The sequence below is a fragment of the Coffea arabica genome, chromosome 2c, assembly GCF_036785885.1.
Source record: "Coffea arabica cultivar ET-39 chromosome 2c, Coffea Arabica ET-39 HiFi, whole genome shotgun sequence".
NCBI lineage: Eukaryota > Viridiplantae > Streptophyta > Magnoliopsida > Gentianales > Rubiaceae > Coffea > Coffea arabica.
In genome coordinates, this window is record NC_092312.1 from 64,457,281 (window position 1) to 64,476,517 (window position 19,237).

Sequence of the window (19,237 nt, forward strand, 5' to 3'; positions counted from 1 at the left end):
ATTCAAGTTGTATTCTTGTATAGGATTTTCCTTTTATCATAAAGAACGGATTTTTCTCCATGGATGTAGGTTCAATGATGCAATCGAACCACGTTAAATATTGTGTATCATCTATCATTCATGCTTATGGCTTGTTTATCATTAAATTGTTGTGTACTTGATATCTCAATACTTGTTTATTCTACGTTTGAATCCTAACAGCCTGGACAGATTCAACAATGTACATACGTACATCAGTGAAGTGTCTGTGAACTTTGGCAAGGCAACAGTTATATTGTAGAAACCAAATTTGTAATTAAAGTCTACCATTAGCCAAGATCTCATCAATGAGGTTGCAGTAGTACTGGATTCCTTCTTTGTTCAATCCGGCATTCAATCTTCCACCTAATATTCGAATTTGAAAAATCAAAAGACAACAAATCAATTTTGATGTTACGAACTCTGTAAGACCACATAAATACTATTTTTTTTTCTGGTAGTAGAGGATGGTGGGATTTAAGAATCAGGCAGAGAGGGATGGGGGATTTAAACTCAAACCCTTTAATTCTTGGATTCTAAAATGTTGCTACTAGATCAAGGACTATTTGGATTTGGTAGAGCATCGGTCTAGGGGTGAGCAATTACGGTAATTACCGAATTACCGACCAAAATCGATTTGAATTTGGTAATTCGAAGTCGGTAATTCGATCAGTAAATCGGTGATATCGAATTAGTAAGAATCGAATTAGGATCGAAAATGGTTTTGGAGTTTTTGAATTTGGATTTATCAAATTCGAATTTATTTTGGTAAAACTATAAAATATTACCGTTTTCAAATTCGAAATTCCGAATAAATTTAAATAGGAAATAATATGTCCAGATGTATGTTCCAATTTCAGTACTCTAATTAGTACACTTTCTAATTTCACTATTTCTGCTCTCCTCTTCCTCTCGTTCCTTTGCGCCGCCGCCCACTGAAGTCTAAAGCCTAAGCTGTTTCTGAGTTTCTCCTCTCCTCAACTGAAGACACTTTCTCAGTTTCTCGTTTCTCCTCTCCTCTCCTCAATTACAGAAGGCTCACCCCTAACTTTCTCCGTTTCTCGTTCTGCTTGCTTTCTGCTTTCTGTTTCTGGTTTCTCAACTGAAGATAGAAACCCTAAGCGGCTAAACCTCCTCCAGCCGACTCCTCGCAAGTCACACCTCCTCCAGTTGGTCCATTTAAAGGTTTGGTTAAAAATTAGAACTGCTCATTGAATAAGAGGTTAGACATGGATTCTCTAGTTTTTTGTTTGTTTCCTATTTGGCGTCTTTCAAGTAGGGACAGAAATATTAATCATCAGAGGAAGAGAGGAGGAGGGGGGCGGTCTTCATCAATGGCAATTGACTTCTGTAATGTACACCCACTGGCCAGCTCTTGGGGTTTCCTAAAATGATGAGGTAGTAAAACGGATGTAAGGCTTGAGAAATTTGGCAATGGGATTGATAAAAAAGAAAGTAGGCAGACAAACCAATTTTCAGTAATCATGAGATAACGTGCGCTTTCTCTTTTAGATATCTGGCTCTGCTTTATGGTTTCTAATTGGGCATTTGCCTTGTTATGGTAACGTGCTGTTTGCTGATGAAAAATGGTCAAAGAAGCAGTTTCCTGGAATTCAGTTAAATCGGTAACTTTTCGTTTTCTGAATTGAATTTGGATTGAATTCGAATTCGATATTTTCTATTTCGAATGCGAATTAGGTCGAATATTTCCAGAACCATTTATCAAAAATTACCGATTTCAATCTACCGAATTACCGAATTCGAATTCGATTCTCACCCCTGCATCGGTCAGCATGCAATTCCAGAACAATTGATGGTTTAAAGATGCGACTGATTTAAAATTCACCAGACGAGATTCATTTTGGAACACAAATTTTGATGAGTAACAAAAGTTATGGAAATTTTTTGGATATTTTATATAATCTTTTGTATCTAGATCTATTATATTAGTTCATAATTATACCGTGCAATTGAAATCAGCCAAGTGTTGAAACTATTAATCCCATTTGTCCAGTTACATTAGCATCAAATGTTGGGCATATGCTTGAATCATTAGTTTAGTTCAATCATTAGTTTTCATGGCCAGAGGGCTAGAAAACCTCCAAAAAAGGACAACAAATATTTCCCACCTAAGAATTAACCATATGGGCAATTGTGATTTCTTAGCTTTGATGCTGATTACAAATAAGAATTGGGTCTAATGTTAATCTTTGCATTTCCACTTCAATGGCTACTTTGGTATCCATTAATTTGACAACCGTATGAGGGGAATGACAATCAATTTTTGAAACATCTCTCCTAGAATACAAATGGTTGATAGCCAAAAACCAAAATTGTTTACTACTTCAATTAGAAATATATTCAATAATTTCACAACACAAAAAGTTAATTTTTTTTAAATAAATATTTTATTTATTTTAAGAAAATTTTGACAGAGTTTTCCCTTATAAATGGACGAAACTCCCTGCCAACAAACCCAAATTGAAGAAAAATAAGACATGCCACTTACTATATTCTAACTCTACGAAAGTTTGGAAATCCCAATTGATGAAGAGCAAAGTCCCTCTCAGCTAGCGAAGCAGTTCACAGAATGATTCATAAATTGAAGTAATTCGTGATTCCACTCCAATGTTTGCAAGACAGTCAGCAGGTTCCCATGAATGATCATCAAACCTTTTCGTATACCAGGACCTTCATACTATCAAGCAATTGGTACGAGTGCACCAGCTCCTGTATCTGAAGCAGTAAATCTATCTGTTACTTCTTTCTAAAGAATCCCGAATTAGCCAACCTCTTAGGTTAACCTACTTTCCTCCGCCTGAGGGAAAGTATAAAAGCATTATCTTCATTTAAATTTCTCTTTATATATAATATTGCTCCCATTGGTTATAGGTCCTGGCTCAGCCATTATTTCCATATATGAGATGGTAACGAAAAAGCACAAGGTTTGATAGCAAAACAAACAATGTGCAATACTCAAGACTATACTGTTACTGGTTGGGTGGAGATAATGTGTCCGAAAAACTTTAAATGGTAGTGACCCCTTAAAAAGAATTAAATTGGATACAATATTAATGTGCAAGGACTAAATTGGCTTAGCCAAAAAAAGTTGAAGGACTAAATTGATGATTTTCTTAAATTTTTCCAAGAAACAAAATTAATAATGGATGAACTAGGGGATCTAGGACAGGATTGGCTGTTTAATCCAGTTCAATTGGTAGGTTGATCATATTCACTTGAAAGACGAAAATTGTATCCAATCCTTTTGCCCAAAAGAATAATGTAATTAGTGTGTTATACAACACAAATTAATGAGAAAAATACTTGAAGGCTTTTAAAGGATAATTGATTGTTAATTTCTTTACAAATGCACCACGAATTTAAGTTCAAACTACGATTATAAAATCTTTTATCCTTTTCTTTACAAGTTCCTTAGGAATGTAGGCTTTTACAATAATTAATCGTTTTTATCCTTTTCTTTACAAAAACCAAGAAATCTTCATTCTTGATGCCAACTCTTTAACATGCAGGTGGAATAAAGTGGTTAGTCATGTCCTTTTCATACAAGAGTAAAGTGGTTCGTTAGTTTGACAACAAAAGAAAACGTAAAGTGCTTGACGATTTCGAACGGAAAAAGATTATCCTTTTCTTTGTAAATGTGATACAAATTTAGATTATGACTGAGATTATAATCTCCTAAGAATTCAAGCTTTGACTAGGATCAAAATTAGTTTATCCTTGCCTTTATAAATATCTTACGAGTTTAGCTTTTAACTAAGATTATAAGTCTCCTTTGGAATTAAGTTTTGCTAAGATCAAATTTCTTTTATCCTTTCCTTTACGAAAACACTAAGAATCATCATAACTGCAGATAGTTGGTTCAGTTGATAAAGCACATTAAAAAAAAAGAAAAATATGATCTAGCAATTTATGCAAAAGGATAATTTTAGAAGCCTCCCCTGAAATTTCTGATAAATTTACTAATCTCCCTTGAAGTTTGGAAAATTACTCTAACCTAGTTTATGATTTGGTGACAAAATCAGTCTCTCTATAAAAAAGTATAATTAAAAAATTACTTCTAGGAGAGAGATGAAAATTTTGTTCCACAAATGCCCCTTATGATTTCCAGTCAAGGCGTATTAGCAAAAAATAATTATCAATTGTAAACAATTAATAAAGTTGAGGGGAGGTAAGTAGAAATAGCAGTTTTGAAGTAAACATCAGAAATCTTTCTTGACAAATCTGGATAAGCGATCGACTAGTGCACCTGATTCCACAATGGCTACTTTTTCAGCTTTTGGCCATCTTGCACATAAAGGCAACAACAATCATTGATAAGCATCTCATTTTCACTTGAAGTAGCAACAATTGAGGTGAGAAAATAGTGCTGTGGTTTGGATTTTGCAAGCTGAAGGTGAAGAAGTCGAAAATGAAAAAAATGGGGTCCTAGCTGATGATAGATAGTCCCGATGTATAACAAATAGTTCCTGGTCAAACCGACGGATCCGCTCTGAGTTTAACAACATAGCCATGCAGAGTTTAACAAATGTTGATTAAACTTTTGCGAAGTAACATGAGTATGATATGTGTAAGCACGGCAATTTTGGTGGCTAGTAGAAAAACGAGAAGACAAGTAGAGGATTCAGAGTTCAAGTTTAGATGGTTTCTATTACTTTCTGTGCAATTGTTGTTTTATGGGTGATTGTTGCAGCTCAGGTTCATAAATTTGGAAATTTGAGTCTGTACATTAGTAGTTTAGCTTCCATGATACGTAAATTTATTGCAATCAAAGTCCTATTAATTCTGCATTTATCATTGTTTGTTGTGTTATTCTTGGATTCAACGGTTGTTATTTGCAGTGGTTGAATTTGTGCAAGCAATTTTATGATATTGTTTTGTGTTCATCATGAGAATCTCATGATGACAACATCCCATATCTTGAAATCCGTCGATGAGCCCCCAATTTTGGGGCGTCAAAGATAGGCTATTTTTATTGCCTTTAACAGCATATAAACAAACAAATACAGTGCTTAGGGTAATATTAAGTAAAAACCAAGCTTTTCAATACTCATCATGTGCCGATGTGCAAGTACCTATATAAAAGGATTTAGCACATCATTGCTTTGCAAAGTAATGTTTTACTGGATACGGAGAAAATAGTGTAAAGAGAAATATGAGTTTTATGACATACAGATAATTAAAGATGGAACATGCCATGTCTGAATTTTATCTACTGACAATATATATACTAGCGGGTTTAAATGCATGCCACGTATATCAAATTTGAAATTCAAATTCAAATAATGTGACATTCATCTAACTCCGTCAAATGTACAGTGTAGAAAAGATTAATCCTGATATAAACTTTAGACTCCGTCAAACGTATAGTGTAGAAAAGATTTTGTGTTTAGCTGATCCGCGCTGCAGGACACATGAGGCAGGAAGCTTGCTCCCCACCAACCTTCTTACATCGCGATTAGCATTGACAGCAAATACGAGAGACTAAACGCAGGGAAGACTTGACAATCCAGCCTGAAAAGGCTAAACATTATTTCATGACTCACAACAGAAACTCTGGTGCAAAGCATTCACCAGGTTTCAAACAACACAAAGGTCTCGTACGTGCTAAACCTAATTTTTTCCATGACTAGTTACAACAGAAACTGTGGTGCAAAGCCAAGCCACTTGACTTTAATCAGCAGGCATGAATTAGAAAGGACTAGTAACTTTCACGAGCCCTCTTAGCAGGGGTCTCATAACCAGGAAGTTCCATTGCAGAAGCTGGCATCTGCGCATTGTCAGATGTCGAAAGTGCCTTTACAGGTCTAGGTTTGAGGAAGTTCTTAAACCATATGGCTGAGTCCTTTGGGTATCTTGCCAAATTTGCATCATTGAAGTCCACATAACAAATGCCAAAACGGTCTTTATATCCCACTGCCCACTCAAAATTGTCAAGTAATGACCACGCGGTATAACCTTTCACGCTGACAGAATACCTACATAAAATGTGTTACATATGACAACATAGAGGATTTTAAAGCTGGGATAAAGTTAATTCTAAGATTAATATTAATACACATTTAGTAAAAATGAAGGCAATTAAGCAAGGACTTACTGGTCGATTGCCCGTTTTAGTGTCTTTAGGTGATCGCGGTGATACCTGATCCTAATATCATCGGATAGAGAAAGGTAAATCGTACCATCTAGAGCACCAGCATCAGCGACACCTGAAATGCCAAGAAAAAGTGATATATCAAGAAACTAGTTTTATGAAGTAAATAATATTCCAGGCCTTAAAATGTAAATTACCATTTTCAGTGATGTAAATTGCTGGATTATTGTAACGCGTCTTGATGAGACACAAGAGCTTGAAAAGTCCCTCTGGATAAATGTATATCCAACCAGAAGATGTCTGAGAATCACAGAAGGAAGACATTAAGCCAATTGTTGAGAAATTTTTCAACATCTATCTATTTGAAATTAATATCAAACCTTTTAGATTGACAAGACTGATACCACCAATCGAGCTTTACTTTGAAACTTAAAACATGAAACTATTGTTGATTTACCTCCTTGTATAAAATAAACATTCAAATTGCACCACTATGGGTCTAACGAAGTTAAGATGCTAAAGTATTGAAATAATAATAGTATTTTACAGTCACTGACACTAAGATTTCGACAGTTCTTGAATTTTAAACTCCGGGCGTGACTAAAAGATTGATGACTGGTTTGGTTTTCAAAACAAAACTGGAAAACCAATGGTGTTCATTTTGAGGGGAGGACTGATGGTATTCAATTCATTTGAATGGAGGTACAATCAATCCCTACTTAAATTTTTCTTAGGAAAATGTGATCGATAATTTTATGCAGAAATGCAAAAAACACTTACACGTTCACCAATGGGTTTGCCGTCAGGACCAGTCGCTACAAGATGTTGAATGAGGGAAATAAGTAGGCATAGATTGTAATAAAATCATAATATTACAGTAACAAAAATGAAACAATTAGCTATTGAAAAATATTTCGGATGAGCTCACCCGTAGTCTTGGCACCCGAATCTGTTAAGTAACTAGGCTCTGGATAAACAGTAGGATCATTATATGCATAATTAGCAGTATAATAATTGAGCCCCAGAAAATCATATGATCCTTTTAATTTGGCTGATTCATCATCCGAGAAACGTTTAAGACGGTTTTCTGGTACACGATCAGTCATTGACTTGGGATACTGACCATATGTTACTGGATCCATAAACCTGGAAAAGGTGCTCAATGACTAAGATTAGAAACCTGAAAAAGGTAATAAAATTTATAATAAGCACCAAAGCTTGAATTTCCAAGGTTCAAGAGGGCAATTACTTACCAGCCAAACGTGAAATCAAGGGCTCGGTCAGCTGCCTTTGCATCATCTGCTGATTCAGCATTGTATGGTTCAAACCAAGTGGCGTTAAGGGTTATTCCAATTTGGCCTCCTTGAGCACTCTAAAAGCTCGACATAAGTAAGATAACATCAACATATATACTTGAAAAGCTTTAGTAATTATTTTCAATTTAAAGAAATTTAAAAAAAAAAAATTTCAGAAACCTCCCCTCCCTGTTTCAGACAATTTTACTTAATGCCCGTATAATTTTCAATATTACACTGACCTTCCTTCATAGCTATCACATGACTATAATAACCTTCCCAAAACTATGATATTTGTCCTAGTTGAGGCTAGTACTGCAAATTGTAAGGAAGCATACTAGGACGAAAGGGAGAAGAAGAAATCTACTGAGACGTCATTTAATCCTTTTGCAACGCAAAGTGTTAGAAACTAGGAGCGAAAAGTATAGTTATGTCTCTCATACACACACATATATGATTCTTTATCTGTAAAATGAATTTGCTGAGGGACATTTCAATATGCTCTTTTTTTTTTTTTGTGTCAGTGTAAGTGTGTGTGTGTGGATACCACCTGAAACTTTTGTCTGTATATTCGAACAGCTTCAGCATGAGCAAGAAGCATGTTGCGTGTTACAGTGTACGGCTCTGTCCCTGGATCTCCATTTTGGCAAATTTGCGGATGCATAACATCACATCTATGCTGAACAATGCTGAGGGACCCATGATCCGCTGAACTTGAACCTCGATTGGGAGGAAATGTCCCAGCTGCATAGCCAAAACATGATACAGTCCAAGGCTCATTGATTGTGATCCAATTTTTCACTCGATCTCCAAAATGCCAAAAGCATAGTCTTGCAAAAGCAGCAAAATCGGCCCTGAAAAACTTGTTCCACATAAATGTACTATATGTCTCGCTTAATTTGGTTTACGAATTTGTAAATATAGGTACATGTATGTTTCTACTATTAGCAATAACCCTTTTGCACCTCGTTGTAGTCAAGAACAATAAGGGCAAAGTTAAATATAGAGATAGTAAATATGCCCACATAGCTAAAGAACCGTATATTAGACTCTAGTTCTCTAATTTTAAAATTTTTGGCATAATGGGCTTATTTTGCAATTTTGGTTTCCAAAAATTCGAACAAGTTTTTATCTTATAGTTATACTCACCAAAAGAAGTACTACACTACAATATTTTCCAAAAGAAATAACGCGCCCCAAAAAATAATCATGCTAATAAAGCTGTGAGACGGTTTTAGTCCTACCTCCACATGGTGATATACACATTTAAATGTTCTTATAGAAAGTCAATTAGTTAAACTGCTATACACCATTCCATGTTGTATATTCGTTTATTGTCTTTAAAGTTGTAGTACAGTGGCGGTGTTGTCTTTAAGCTATCTATGTTAGTTTACTTGCACCGAGAGGAGATATGAGCATCTGGATGTGAAATCTTTTGCACCATGTGGGGTATTCTATTGTTTGCTATTATTGGAGACGATCATGCTTTTTATGAAAAGAAAAACTATAATAAAGTTAAAAAAATGGTATTAAGATTTAAGGAATATGAATTTCTCAAGTTGTGGGCATTCGACACTTGTTTATCAATGCCCTCATTTTTTGCCATGCAATGAATATAGAGATGCTATCATTCAACTATCAATAAGAAAAGTTTCTGAATCACTTACACTATTTTTTCATCTAGGAAACTTCCATACTCATCTTCTAGAGCCTGAGGCACGTCAAAGTGCAAAAGGGTAACAAAAGGCTGAATGCCTGAACAGATTCAATAGTATATGGAATGAAATGTTAGTGAACTTTGACAAGCCAATCAATTATATGATTTTAGAGATTAATGAAAACTGTAATCAAAGTCTTACCATTGGCCAAGAGTTCATTAATGAGGTTGTTGTAGTACTGGATTCCTTCTTTGTTCACTCCGGCATTCAATCTTCCTCCTAACGATCAAAATTTTGAAAAATTAAAAGAAAAAACAAGATCAGTATTAATTTTAAGTTGAATTATATACTACATGTTTTGCGTATTTAATATGAAAGGTTACATTATTGCTTTTGAAAAATTGAAAAATTTTTCAATGCCTCATGAATTTGGTAATTTGATCATCTTACAACCTGGCAGTATTCTAGTCCATGAAATTGAAAATCTGTAGTAGTCAAAACCAAGTTGCTTCAACAATTGCACGTCTTCCTGGAGAGTAAATTAGTGGAAAGAGTAGGAAAAGTTAATCTTGATTTTCCATAGGCCAATTTAGAAAAGAAGACAAGTCTAAAGGATGTTATACGAAGCACCAACTAAAATATTCTTAATTATCAAGATGTACCTTATACAGATGGTATGAATCCGCTGCTACATCTCCATTGTCATAATTTCTAACCTTGTCTGAAATTTAGCTGTTTCTCTTAGTATACAAGCACCTATGCAATTATTGTTCGCACAAATAAACGGGAAAAAAAATAACGAGGAAGAAAAACCTGGTTTCTTTCTGCACATCTCGTCCCATATGCTAGGGCCTCTACCGCCTTCCTTCGCAGCACCTTCAACCTATCGACCACATTAAACAAAACACAACATTATCAAGATGTTCGTAGATACAACAAATGCACGTACAAATCAAACTATATTGATGATGATTGATGAATACGCAAAAAGAAAAATAAGAACAAAAAAATTATCGCACAAAAGTCAACGCAAGTTGCAGGCTGAAATTTAAGAAAGTTATAGTAGTAACCTGATAAGCAGATGTTGCAGTTCCAAAGAGGAAATCTTTCCCAAAGTCAGAACGATTAATCTCCAATTTCTCCATACTCAGAGTACAAACACTTTGCAGATGGAGGAAAGTTGGATATTGAGTTGCAATTGTAAGCCCTCTGTGGGCTTGCCTTATTAATTAACCTAAAAGTAGACTTAAGTGTTTGGAAAGTCTCCAATGGGTGTGTGGTTTTGGTGACGTGCCAGTTCGTGATTTGCTGAAATGTTGTCGTCCTCCATGTGCTGCTCACGTGACCTGATGGTTGGAAATTGGGATGTGAATTCCCAATTGCTGAACGTGTTTGACCTCAATTTTGTCATGTAGGCTGCGCACATGCCAAATGCCATCAACGAATTTTGTACCAACAAGTAAACTATTAGTACTCTATATCAGTGGCTCTGCGAAGGTTTCCATTGATTTGCTCCACAATTTAATTAACCATATATAGACTAAGTGCTTAGAAACTCTCCAAAAGGTGGGTGGTTCTGCTAACGGGTTGCTTTGTGATGGGTGGAAAAGTTAAAGTCCTGCACGTGCTCAATGCTTGCTTTGTCAACCATATAGACTAGGGGGTAAAAGCCTCCTTTGTCGCGCTCCAAGCTCGCACGTGTCCGTTACACGTGGCATCTGCCGTATTCTCAAATTCCACTAAAAAATACAAGGCAACATTTAACTAGTCTAAACTTCAAAAGTACGAAATAATATAACTAAATAAAGTGCGGTACAAATGTCTATCAAGAATAGTCTACGAATATCCAATAAGTTCGTACATTCCCGGATTGAAACAACAGAAAATGGATATAAGTAAACTAACGACTAGAAGTAGCTAGCCTGCCAACTTCTATTCATTTAATGCTAATAAAAGTCGTCCTCATGATCTTCTACGTAAACCAACTTATACTCTTCAGAATATGCAAGAATGGTAAAAAGTGGGTTGAGCGACAAGTCACTCAGTAGGTAATATCTACCCTTCTATTGGACCATGTACTCGTAACTTTATAGATACATATATAGATACAAATCAAATTATTTGCGCCTCGATCACATCCATGATCTTGAAAGTAACATCTTTTAATAAAAATCAGTAGTAACAAATGGCAAGCAACTTAAAAGCACCTTATTGATAAATGTATATGAAAAATCATAAAGTTATAAATCATTTCATCTCAATTCACAAGTCTCTTTATATCCATTCATAAATCAATTCATATCAGTTCATAAGTCTCATTTCAGATCAGTTCATAAATCATTCCATATCAGTTCGTAACAAGTACATGTAATGACCGGCTACGAAGTACTCAGCCTAGAGATTAAACCCCTTCTAGGTGGGCGACCAATAGATTTCATGACTACCGATTGGTCTCATTTCATACATGGATCAATCGGCCGGACTTTATACCAGACTATCATGACTTTATCAATCGGCCGGACTCTATACCAAGCTACCATGACCTTGTCAATCGGCTGGACTTTATACCAGGCTACCTGTGACTCTCGAAAGAAGAAAAACAGAAAAACTTTTGGTGGAAAGGGTTAGGACCAAATCCGGCTGCAAATCCGGCCAGTTCTTGGCCGGATTATTGATGGATTTTGAAAAAAAAATTAATTTCTCCACTGCCTTGAATCCGGCCTGGAATCCGGCTAGAAATCCGGCTGGATTCCGGCCGGATTGTGACGTGTTGCAGTCGGCAGCCAAGTTTGACTGGCTGTTTTCTTCATTCTTATCTTGTTTTTAGCTGAATTGGTCTTCATTTTTGCTCTTTCTTGGCCGGCTACTTTGAGAGGAAGAACCAAGAGAGTTCCTCAACTTCAACTTCCATTTTTGCTCAAATCTTGACTTTCAACCGGTAGTTTTGGAAACTACTCCATACAAGTGTGTACTAAGGAAGATTAAAGAAGGTGATGGAGTGATTTTTGAAAGTGAAACTCTAAGTTGCTAGCTTTCTTGAGTTTTGAGGTAAGTTGGATAAGAAAGTTTTCTCTTGCTTTAATAATGGTAGATTAGTGACTTATAGTAGCTAAATAGGTGGTTTTGTGGATGATTTCATAATTTGAAGTAAAGTTGGATCAATTTCTGAATTATTGGGGAATTTTCTGATTTTATATGATTATTGTTAGTTGGTCATGGAATGATAGTTTGATATGGTGTGAAATGGGGCCTTTGTGTGTTAGTTGTGGTTATTTGCGAAAAATTTCAGAATTTGTGCGGAAATTCCAATTTTAGGGTTTTAATTTGGGGCTTTCTTATGGTTGGTTCTTGAGCTCCTAATTGGTTAAGATTTAAGGGTATTGTGGCCTTAATTAGGTGTGTTTTATAGTCTATGAATTGTATGTATAATTGTAATTGAATTGAGATGTGATTGGTAATGTATTGTAGGAGGGAAAATAAGGAAATTAAAGGGAAATGCTGCCCAATCTTTGAGAGCATTTGATAGTTTTGTTATGTGAAATATTGAGGGTATGTGTGCTAGTTTCACTTGCCTTCGGAAATTCCAACTTGTGTAGGTTAATATCAATGTTAGGGTTTCGAATTGGGGCTTAATTATGATTGGTTTTGGAGCTATCAATGTGCTCATATTGAGGGGGCATTGTGGCCTCATTAGTTATGTGGTATATCTTATGATTGTTATGTGCACTTGTGGTTCTATACAAAGGTTAGTTTAGAAGTCTAATTTCCGTTTACCATGTTTCTAGACTTAACTTGGACTGCACATTTCTCCATGTTTTAGATCGAATCAGCTGTTGGACAAAACATGAAAGTTATAGATGTATGAGTTATCCATCTACCTGCAAAATTTCAGCTCAATCGGATTACTATATCATTGAAATGACCGAAATACCTTTGACTGCCCATAAGCCCTATTTCATGGACAGTTTCCATTTTTTCTCTAAGATTTCAATTTTTGACCATGAATATGTATGATTTGGCTTTGGAGGTCTTCACAAGAAATGTTGGTATATGTCTTAGTTTCGTAACGCCATAAGATTCGTTTCAATCGGATAAGTATAGCTTTAATTATGATTAAAACGCCAAAATGTGATAGGAACTTGCTGATTTTAGACTTTCTTTTGCTTGACATGATCATTGTGATCTAGGGCTTGGATTTGAGCAAGACAATGATGTATGATGGATAAGGTTCGTGAGCCATGGTTGGTGAGTGATCCCCAAACTATTTGTAAAGTTACTTTTCGAACTAATTCTTGCATTGATTACTCGATTGCATATCATTTGTGTTTGTGTGTGTGCCATGACATGATTTGGCTCCATTGAGTTCTTAGGAAATCTTGTCCTTAGAACCAATGGCTCCACCTCTGTTTACTGTTTATTTGGAACACAAATGGCTCCCTATTCCTGTTTCACTATTACTGGATCTCTTTGAGCTTTGGACGTCTAAGTACCATGATTTCACTGGCTCACAAAAGCAATAAACGTACATTTAATTACTGATTCATTACATTATTAAATTGAACTATTGTGAAACTTATTTGATTACTGATTTCACTAGACACTCGCTAAGTTTCTAACTCACCCCAAAATTTATTTTTCCCTCCATAGGGCTCGAGGCGAAGGAAGTGCTTGTAGTACTTGTTCATGTGATTGGATGAATTATCTCCTGTACAGTTTGAGTTTTAGATTTAACTTGTGTAATAGTTAGGATTGTATGAGTGATTGGAATTGAACGAATATATATGTGCGTTCCATGCTCGGGAACTAGTATTTGCTTCATTTTGATATGTATATTCATGGAGGAATTGATGTATATTTGAGATTTACATTGTAATTTAATTGAGGACTGTAGTGAGTGAGTGAGTTCCGGCGAGAGTTGGGCAGGCGATCCGCCGAACCCTTTAGTTCGCCTTACAGTGAGGCGGGGCTGTCACACTGCCATAACGATTAGACAGGACTATAGCCCCTACCGTCTATCCCATGACTGTTTTGAGCTTTACTTGTCAAAAATTTATTCCACATGTCACATACATAGATCTTTGATGTCATAAAAGATTCAACTTGTTTGGTATATAATAACATATCAAAACATTTCAAATAAGTCACATGATCCATTTTTGTATAGTAAAAATATAATTTTCATAAATATCCAAGTAAAGTATTTAATCAAATACATTTCAAGTCAACATAACAAAATAGGATTGGAAACAAAAATCTCATTTTTGCACCTTTGAAATCTCAGAAGGGTAAGTACCACCTACCTTCATTTGGCTTCTCAAGTGGAACTACATTAGGTCTTTTAAACTGGTACCGTACCTATCAAATGCATAAGTTTCCTAATTAGTCGTTATTTCCTATAAATGCATACATATACAAACTCTGAGTGGATCGAAGATTCATGTCTAGACCATTATATGAACCCTAACAGTATTCCCCCTAAATTAGATGATTTCTATCTTCGAAAAGTTTCCAAATTTGGAAAGTTTCTATTTTTAGAAAGTTTCTTAATTTGGACGGTTCTCAATTTGTAAAGTTTCCTAATTTAAAAGAGAATAATTATTCATAATCCTGTTTGTTATCTTGAGTATTGTCTTACTATACATATTTATAATTTCTAATTATTCATTATTGTTATTATCGTTCTCATCGTCGCTAGTTTATTTTATTACCACTTATATAAATATATATACATATATCTATTTGTTAATTAGTTACTATTACCTCTCACTTTATTTTCCACTTTTAAGCAGGTGTAAGCGTTATTATCGTTTATGTATACTTGTACGTCTATATATATATTGACTTATTATAGTTATTGTCTTAGTTTGCTTCACTCATATTTATATTTGATTTTTGTTTATATTCTTAATTTATTTCTCCATGTCCATATTATTATTATTCTTACTATCATTGTTTTATTAATTATTATTTACTATTATTATTATTATTAGTGTTATCGTTCGTATTATTTTTTACTACTACTACTACTATAATTATTGTTATTATTATTATTATTATTATTTTAAGCGTTTTGTTTAACAACTTAGAATTGATCTTACATTATCTAAATTAACCTAATAAGGTTAAATTAAGATGTTTTAAATTTCTATTTAAGTACCTTAGACTTAATCAATCAAGTAAAGTTTTAAATAACTAACCCTTCAATTCTAACGACTACTTTAGATTGGGTCCTAAATTTTGATACCCATGATACACTATAAATTATATTTAAATTTATTTATTAAACATTTACTATATTTTGTATTATATTTTGGTCCCTATACAATTTGTCAAATTTTCTCCGTCCTCGGGTTGAACCCATGGTTGGCCAAAAGGCCAACTAGTTGTTTGACTGTCGCCAGCAAGCCTGGCGACCCTTTGTTTCCATTGGTTGGCCAAAAAAGGCCAACCATGACTTTGGTCACTTGCTGGCGACATCATCTATCAAATTTTTTTTTAAATTTTCGTTTCGGTCTTGGCCAACCCTTGCAAATCCTTTTTCTGCCGCAAGCAATGGCGGCCCCCGCTCTTTTTTTTTTTTTTTGTGGCGTTGCTTCTGCAACGCCTAGCCCAAAACAGATTCTCTTCTTTTTTTTTTTTTTCCTCCAACAGATTTGGGCAACCTATTTAACCAAAGATTAAAATCTGACGCCCTATTTCTACGAATCCACATACGAATCTTCTTAAAAACATATATATCTACATATATATAGCAACAATACATATTCGTAAAATTCATAGGACAATTAATGCAACTACTAAAATTTAAAGGGAAGTTTTGCGTGAACTTGGGACTTACAGGTTTAGGTGCCTAGTCGTCTGATCGATTGACGGTGTCGCCTGCTTCTCCTTTTCTATTCTCTAACGGCTCTTGCTCTAGGGAGGCAAACGAAAAAAAGGTAAGGATGGTGTTATTTTTCTTTCTAGGGTTTCAATAAAATCCTAAACCTAGCACTACCCACTAGTAGGTGGTTTGGATAAAAGTTTTAGTTTATTAGGAACCCTTATCCCATCCTATAGTTATTTTATTCTACTTTTTTCTTTTATCTAGTAATTTTATCTTTTTAATTAATTGAAAAAATAAAATAATAAAATCGGTGCCAAAAACGTGGGTTTTACATTCTACCCCCCTTATAAAAAATTTTGTCTCGAAACTTACGTACCTTGATCAAAAAGATATGAGTATCTATTCAGTATGTCCTTCTCTAACTCCCACGTTGCCTCTCGTGGTGTATGGTTTGTCCATTGCACCTTCACGTAGGGTGTGGTCCTCCTCTTTAGAACTTGGTCCTTCTAATCCACGATTTTTAAAGGAACTTCCTCCACCGATAAATTCTCCCTCACTTTGATGGGTCGGTCCTCCAAAATATGGCTCGGGTCTAATACATACTTCCTCAGTTGGGAAACATGAAAAAATATTATATATCCTTGACAAAGTAGGTGGGAGAGCCAGTCAATACGCTAGAGGTCCAACTCTATCCAATATTTCGTAAGGTCCTACATACCTCGAACTCAACTTGCCACTTCATCTAAATCTCATCATTCCCTTGGTAGGGGATACCTTCAGATACATCTTTTCTCTCAGTTGAAACTCTAAAGGTCTCCTTTTGGAATCTGCCCAACTCTTGTTTCGGTCCTAAGTTATTTTTAATCTTTCCCGAATAATCTTAATCTTCTCCAAAGTTCGTTCCACCAAATCAGGACGAGTGATCAGCTTCTCACCTACTTTATCCCAATATAAGAGCGATCTACACTTGCGCCCATATAACACCTCAAATGTTGCCATACCTATACAACTATAATAACTATTATTGTACGAGAACTCCATTAGTTTCACCAACTTATCCCAACTATCCGCGAAGTCTAGTGCACAGGCTCGGAGCATGTCTTCCAGAGTCTGTATGGTCCTTTCCTACTGTCCATCCGTCTGAGGGTAGAAGGCGGTACTTAATCTCATATCTGTCCCCATAACTTCTTGATAGGTCGACCAAAATCTAGACGTGAACCTAGGGTCTCGATCAGATACTATACTCATTGAAACACCGTGAAAACATACGATTTCCTCCATGTACATCTCCACCAACCTCTCCATTGTTATCCCATTTGACATTGGTAGAAAGTGGGCAGATTTGGTTAGCCGATTGACTCTCACCCAAATGGCATCGTTATTCCTCATTATTCGAGGCAATCCTACTACAAAATCCATTGTCACATGTTCCCACTTTCATTGGAAAATTTCTAGGGCTTGCAATAAGCCGGCAGATCTTTGATGCTCGACTTTTACCTGTTGGCAGACCAGACACTTCGCCATATATTTGGCTATTTCTCGTTTCATCCCATTCCACCAATAATTACTCTTCAAGTCTCGGTACATTTTTGTTCCCCAAGGATGAATCGAGAATCTTGAATTGTGTGTCTCCTTTAGCAATTCCTGCTTCAATCCTTCATCCCTTGACACACATAATCTACCATCTTTCCACATACTCCCATCATCTTTCAATTCAAATCATCAAAGGGTTCCACCCTAAGTTTTTACTTAACCTTTGCAGACCCGTCATCAGAATGTTATGCTTCCTTAAGCCTATCTATTAAAGTAGGTACGACCACTAGGGCAGCTAGCATTCGAACCGTGGAGTCCACCATTTCCACTTCAAAATTTTTTGCCTGATCCTTTGCCGTGGGTAACACCCTTGACTTCCTACTGAGGGCATCTATTACCTTATTTGCCTTACCCGGATGGTAACTGATTGTCAAATCATAGTTCTTAATGAATTCTAACCACCTCCTCTGCATCATGTTCAATTCCCTTTGAGTAAATAGATACTTGAGACTCTTATGATCGGTAAAAACCTCACATTGCACACCATATAAATAATGCCTCCATATTTTCAACGTAAATACTACTGCCGCCAATTCCAAATCATGCGTTGGATAATTCTGCTCGTAAGGTTTCAATTGGCGAGAAACATAGACAATCACTCTCTTATTTTGCATCAAAACGCATCCTAAATCATTTTTAGAGACATCATTATAAATCACAAATCCTTCTGTTCCAGAGGGTAGGGTAAGTACCGAGGCTGACACTAGTTTCTTCTTTAACTTCTGAAAACTTGTTTCACATTTATCTATCAATTCAAACTTTGCTCTCTTCTGAGTCAACCTAGTAAGAGGCATAGCGATAGTGGAGAATCCTTTCACAAATTTTTGATAATAGCTGGTCAACCCTAAGAAACTCCTCACTTTGGTTATATTAGTGGGCCGTGACCAATTTACAATTCCCTCCACCTTCTTTGGGTCAACAGACACCCCTTGACCTGATATCACATGTTCTAAGAATGTCACACTCTTCAGCCAGAACTCACATTTACTAAACTTAGCGTACAGTTTCTCCCTTCTCAGTATTTCTAGGACTTCCCTAAGGTGGGCAGCATGAGTTTCTTCATTTGGAGAGTACACTAAAATATCATCAATAAACACAACCACGAAACAGTCAAATTGTGATTTAAATACCCGATTCATTAGATCCATAAAGGCTGCCGGAGCGTTCGTTAATCCAAAGGACATTACAAAAAATTCATAGTGTCCGTACCTCGTACGAAATGCACTTTTTTGGATGTCCTCGACTTTAATTTTTAATTGATGGTATCTAAATCTCAAATCTATCTTAGAGAATATCTTAACTCCCTTCAATTGGTCAAATAGGTCATCTATCCTTGGAAGGGGATATTTGTTCTTTATTGTGATCTGATTCAACTCCCTATAATCGATACACAATCTCAGGCAACCATCCTTCTTCTTTACAAAGAGTAATGAAGCACTCCAAGGAGAAACACTAGATCTAATGAATTTCTTATCCAATAATTCCTATAATTGCTCCTTAAGTTCCTTTAATTCCGCAGGCGCCATTCTATAGGGGGACTTAGATATGGGATTCGCTTCAAGTACAACATTTATTTCAAATTCTATTTTTCTATCTGGAGGTAGACCAGAGTGGTCTTCCAGAAACATGTCAGGAAAGTCCTCCACCTCCGGAATCTTTTCTAAAGACGTCTTCTCTTTCTCCGTATCTGCAACATAAGTCAAATATGTCTCATATCCTTTTCTTATGGCCCTAT

The 19,237-nt window shown here is 35.7% G+C and overlaps 1 protein-coding gene across 1 annotated transcript; it reads right to left on the reverse strand.

The window, feature by feature from the left end:
• Nucleotides 1-5,300: 5,300 nt before the first annotated feature.
• Nucleotides 5,301-10,287, reverse strand: LOC113723535 (raucaffricine-O-beta-D-glucosidase). Its single transcript, XM_027246600.2, has 13 exons — nt 10,154-10,287; nt 9,897-9,966; nt 9,746-9,804; nt 9,537-9,612; nt 9,285-9,362; nt 9,093-9,180; nt 7,976-8,279; nt 7,384-7,502; nt 7,059-7,276; nt 6,911-6,945; nt 6,328-6,430; nt 6,134-6,245; nt 5,301-6,014 (listed from the first exon to the last, which is right to left on the reverse strand). The coding sequence occupies exons 1-13, from the start codon at nt 10,226-10,228 to the stop codon at nt 5,738-5,740; spliced, it is 1,614 nt and encodes a 537-aa protein (XP_027102401.1). The 5' UTR covers nt 10,229-10,287; the 3' UTR covers nt 5,301-5,737.
• Nucleotides 10,288-19,237: the final 8,950 nt, after the last annotated feature.